At 41.6% G+C, this 5,224-nt stretch overlaps 1 protein-coding gene across 3 annotated transcripts; it reads right to left on the reverse strand.

Moving 5' to 3' along the window:
• Nucleotides 1–989: 989 nt before the first annotated feature.
• On the reverse strand, nucleotides 990–4,111 carry LOC112289846 (protochlorophyllide reductase). 3 transcript variants are annotated; one of them, XM_024535500.3, is made up of 5 exons: nucleotides 4,022–4,111; nucleotides 3,023–3,127; nucleotides 2,308–2,839; nucleotides 1,710–2,068; nucleotides 990–1,533 (listed from the first exon to the last, which is right to left on the reverse strand). In XM_024535500.3, the coding sequence occupies exons 1-5, from the start codon at nucleotides 4,076–4,078 to the stop codon at nucleotides 1,378–1,380; spliced, it is 1,209 nt and encodes a 402-aa protein (XP_024391268.1). In that variant the 5' UTR covers nucleotides 4,079–4,111; the 3' UTR covers nucleotides 990–1,377. The 3 variants fall into 3 exon arrangements, with proteins under 3 accessions (XP_024391268.1, XP_024391269.1, XP_024391267.1); XM_024535501.3 differs by having other exon boundaries at nucleotides 3,945–4,111; XM_024535499.3 differs by lacking the exon at nucleotides 4,022–4,111 and adding an exon at nucleotides 3,543–4,002.
• Nucleotides 4,112–5,224: the final 1,113 nt, after the last annotated feature.

The raw sequence follows: 5,224 nt of genomic DNA on the forward strand, positions 1-5,224 counted from the left end.
TGTAGTATTTATTTTCAAAAAATATGATTTTTTAAAATTAAAATTTAGATATGAATATAAATTGTTTGATTTATTTTAAAAAAAATAAGTATGGTAGTACATTCAAAAGAACTTTGACCTAAAAAAATTCTAGTTTTTATCTTACAACTCAATACATGGATGAAAAATACTAGGCTTAGTTGTGACTTGCTTCATCTTTGTCTTCTTTACATATGTAGCAAGCAAGGTAAAATTGATATAAAATAAATATATCAAGCATCTTTGTCTTCTTTACATATGTAGCAAGCAAGGTAAAATTGATATAATATAAATAATGTGAGATTGAGTGATAGTGGATTATGGAATTATTTCCCGCCAAGTATGTAGGAATCTATTTATGCTAATATAAAGTTTTTCTCTTCTCTATGTTGCTTAATTGCTTGTCCTCAATCCTTTGTCTTAGCCTTTCAAAGTTCTCTTGGCCTCTACTCTCCAAGCCTAAAATTCTGATTTCAGCAAGAGGGCGCATTTAAGGGTAGACACATAAAGCATTTGTCAAAATTGCCCAAAATCCATTTGTAGATGAAAGACTAGATCCACTGTACTCGGTTGCCTCTGTGACACATTCACCAAATGTTTTCATCCACTAATCAACAAATGTTTCCGTGAAAAATAAACTTCCGTCAATAGGAATCATCCTTGTGGGGAGTTTATTATAAAAAGAATGACCATTTGGTGCGTACCTGTTAACTATCAATCCACGTCCCCATGTGATTAACATATGCATTGTCGTCAACCTCCCCAACAATTTCTTCGCCCTGTAGGTGATCAATCTCACTCAACCTGAAGACTCAGTGATTTGTGGAAATTTCCTTTGATTGATACAGACACAACGCAGCCGAATTTACAACGTAATTAAAACTGGCAAGGAAGACTTAACTAATCACAACGACCTTTAACAATACAGCACACACACCATTAATTGTTCAGAAAGTCCGTCATTACAGATATTCACAATGAAATGGGAATTTGAATTAATATAATTGTTATCTCCATGTGTTTTCCTACACTAGCCTATGCCGTCTTACAAAAGTCTCATACTGTGGTCTCTCGGTAGGAAATATCAGGCAACCCTATATCCTTCACGATTTTCATGTCATCGCACACTAAAGTACAGCACTTTCTACTCAACGCCGTGGTGTCATTAGCAGATCGAACTTCTACATCTTCGTTTAACGAGAACACTGCTATTTGTAATGCACCACAGGTCTACCCACTCTGGAATCGAAATGATTGAACTTTGATCCACCTATTCTCCAAAGGTGAGATTCTCAAAGGCACATGCAGGCAGGTGTAGACATCAAGTCGGCAACTGGGGCCAAATATAAAGTAGTGGTTTTATGACAAATTGACGAGCTTCTCGCTTATTTCCCACAACTTCTTGGCTTTCTCCGCATCGCTAGCTTCCTGGGAGAGCTCATTCTCGAACGAATTCGACTGGTTGTTCCAGCTCCAGTATACACCAGACTTGTTCAGGGTGGGATCACTCACAACCTGGGTGAACAAAGTGTCAATATCGTGTGTAGTTGTCACAAAAACATTACGCTTCATGAAACATTACTTACTTCAGACGGAACCGTAGACCAAGTACTCATCATAAAACATATTAATGGAACAAATCAATCTCTAGTTTCAAATAAAATAAGCAGCAGTGATGGTCAGATGAGTACCTGAGCCAATCTCTTGCCAGCCTCTTCCTCTGAAACATAGCCCTTGGTAATATACTTCTGGAAAGGTGGAAACAAGGTTCGGAAGAGTTGATAATGCTCGCGGAAGAGTCCTGTTGTGGCGATGCACCCAGGATACAATGATGCGAAAGTGACACCCGTCTTCTCATGAAAGCGGCGGTGCATCTCCTGCATGGTCAGCATATTGCAGACCTTGCTGTCTTTGTATGCTTTGGCACCATCAAATTCACCTCCGTCAATCATAACAGAGGAGCGCACTCCATCGAGCCCACCCGCAAGCCCACGCAAGTCGCCAAGGTTAGCCTTCGGCGGCACGTTTCCTGCTATTGTGTTCGTGTTTCCTGAGACGTATCAGAAATACTTCATCAGTACTAGCCACGATCTGGTGTCATTCCTGTCATAGCTTACGGCATGAAAAACCCATAACCGCATGTCTCGATGCATACAGCGACCGGTTCAATATCCTTGAAGATACATCACGATTTTTTGCTCAATCGTCCACATCGAGGGTTGACATTGGTTAGGGATGGCAAAGTTGAAGTGATTCTATGATCTCCAGAAACATATGCAGCGAATTTACCTGTAATCGAACCCACAATGATGACCCTCCGATTGGTATCATTTTCTTTATGCTGAATATCTTCCATCAGCATATTAGCCAAGAGGAAGTGCCCCAAATGGTTTGTACCCACGCTCAGCTCGAAGCCATCCGCGGTGTACCTAGGTTCCTTCGCAGTAGGCAAATACACTGCGGCATTACACACAAGGACATCCAGGGGACGCCCGGATTGGCGAACATTGTCAACGAATTGCTTGACACTGTTGAGGGAGGACAAATCACAATGGATGACGGTGTAGCTATCCTTGGGCATGCCCACAGCTCTCGCAGCACGTTCGGCTTTGAGGAAGTCACGGCATGCCATTATAACGTGCCATTCGCCAGAATCGGCAAGAACCTTAGCGGTGGCAAGACCGAGACCTGACGAGGCTCCAGTGATGATAACAGTAGACTTGGTGTCAGTTTTTTTCGTTGTAGTAGGCGCCTTGGTGTCGGCAGGAGCCGCAACACCCTGAGCCCGAATGGGTGCAACTAGTGGCTGCCTAGAAATACTCTGCAAGTAAATTTATCGCAGGGTTAAAGAATGTTACAAACAGCGTTCATTCCCTCCTGCACAGAACTTAGTGAGTGACGATGAACCCTCGAAATAGACGTAGTAGATAGGATCACAATTTGAAGGAAAGTATCTATAATCAGATCAGGTAAAAATGATTGGAGCAAAGTATGGTTTACTTACCGCACTCACGGCTCTAGAAAGAACAGAGGCGCCCTTGCAGACCGAGATTTTCGTTCCCAGGAACGCCGATGGTTGCACACTTGCAGTGATCCCAGAAGTTACTCTCTGCACATAATCGGCTCTGGAAATGTTATAACGAATCGCATAAGAAACCCCAGCATTTTCCACAGGGAACAGCGCTGTAAATCCATGTTGCCCCATGACCCGAGAGCAGCCAACCTCAACTAAATCACGAGTGAAGGACAGTCACAACGACTACGTTCAACTATGGAGCAAAGTTCGACAAATATGTGCACGAAGACGCGTAGAAAGCACCCCGATTTACTGATCAGGCAAGAGATTTATAAAACTGCTAGAACAATAAAGAAAATAAGAGAAAAAGAAAAATAGAAATAGAAATAAAGATTGAAATTCATTCACGGCGATCCAAGTGAGATATTCTAGAAATAGTACTACCAACAAACCTCATAATTATTAGTATGTCATACTAGAAAGCCATCCAACAAATTAAGCGACCTACATTGTAGCACTCAGTCGACATAACCCAAATTCGATTTTTAGTTGTCGACAATGAAGTCCCCGAAGCCATTGGAACACACTTCAACAACTCTCTACCAAGATACACCTAAAAGATTCGGTTCCAAGACCGACTCTACCGATCAATCCAAAAACGAGGCGAAGAGTGCAAGAGCTATCTGAATTCAGCGTCCGATTACATTTAACAGAACGTAACACCAATGTCTTAGTGCACTCATTACTAAAATGCATGCAAAAAATCCCCACACGAAAAGCTGCAGCTGGGTACCGCTTCACAGAGAGCAGTAACAAAAATAAATAAAGGAAGAAAGAAATTAAATCCATGCATGAATTCTTTCGAAGGTATAACCAAAAACGAAGAACGAAAGAGCTGATTCTACTCAACCCAAATCATCTGCCTTCATCCGCAACTTCACACGGAGAGTAACCCAGAATCGGAAACAAACTTGACTGCTCAAATACCTCAGAGGTGAAGGAAGTAGGGGGAGAGGACAAAGCAGCCACAGCGCAGGTAGACATGGCGACGAGGCTCAGTGCAGCGTGGATCAGGCTTCGCAGTAAATTGGCTTCGAGCCAATTTTTGGCGATGTCTTATTTGTTGGGAACAGGTATGGGCTCCTTATCCCGCGGCTTTACAACTTCTTTCTACATCGAGAGCAGTCTCCTCATCCGTGGAAATAGGGGATGCGATCCCGGGTCCGGGATCCGAGTAGAGGGGTCCGCGATTGGCCGCCCCATCTCTTCAAGTCAAGTTTGGTGGATGCTCATTGGCTCCCCGAATCGCAGCTTTCTGCCATGGGTTCAATATTTTGAAGGTGAGCCATTGGTCAGTTTTTTTTTAAACTTTAATACACCTCAGTTTTGTAGTTTTATTATTTATTTTTTTCAAAAAGGAGAGACTTTCCATATAGGGTACTAAAATATTGCATTTGTTTTCACATCCCATGTAACAAGGTAAGGTTGGAATCAAACGGATCATTAGTAGTACCAGTTGAAGACTAAATGGTACACACATCATAAGCATATTCTTCTAATAATGAATGTTTCATAAATGAAATTCTTACAATGAACATCATTTCAATAACATGTATGACATAGAGAATCATTGTTTTTACATCGTTGAAGTAATTTGGGCGTTAAATGAATTCAAGAGCTATAAAAAAGAAAAATCATGTTAATATATTGTATAAGCAAAGATCTAAGAAAATATAACCATAGTTTTATTATGATTCGTTCCAAACTATATCCAACCACGGCAATCACACCATGGGACTTAAACCCGCACCAAGCACCGCGCGGCTTATCTAACTGCATCCCAAATCCATGACTTCGCCAATCACACCTCCCAGACATTCTGCCAGCTTGGCAGTAGTGTTCTTGAGGCGGATTGATAACCACAACTTTGGGAACAGACCCGAGAACCATCGGGAACTTTGGGGCTGAGCAGGACTGGATGTTGGGCGGAGATAACTGGATCAACTTAGACGAATGGATTTCAGTTACTTGATCCTAATTTGGGCAATAGCTGCGCTCTTTATTATTTCTCAAGTATGGAAGTTGTTTCCTCCTCTTCAAGGATTACAGTGGTATTTATCTAATGGACCAAATCAAAATTTAGAAAGCAGTCGGTGAAGTGAAGAATATTGAGTTGCATACAATGCAAAT

This window comes from Physcomitrium patens, chromosome 12 (assembly GCF_059467195.1).
Source record: "Physcomitrium patens ecotype Gransden chromosome 12, ASM5946719v1, whole genome shotgun sequence".
In the NCBI taxonomy this organism is placed as follows: domain Eukaryota; kingdom Viridiplantae; phylum Streptophyta; class Bryopsida; order Funariales; family Funariaceae; genus Physcomitrium; species Physcomitrium patens.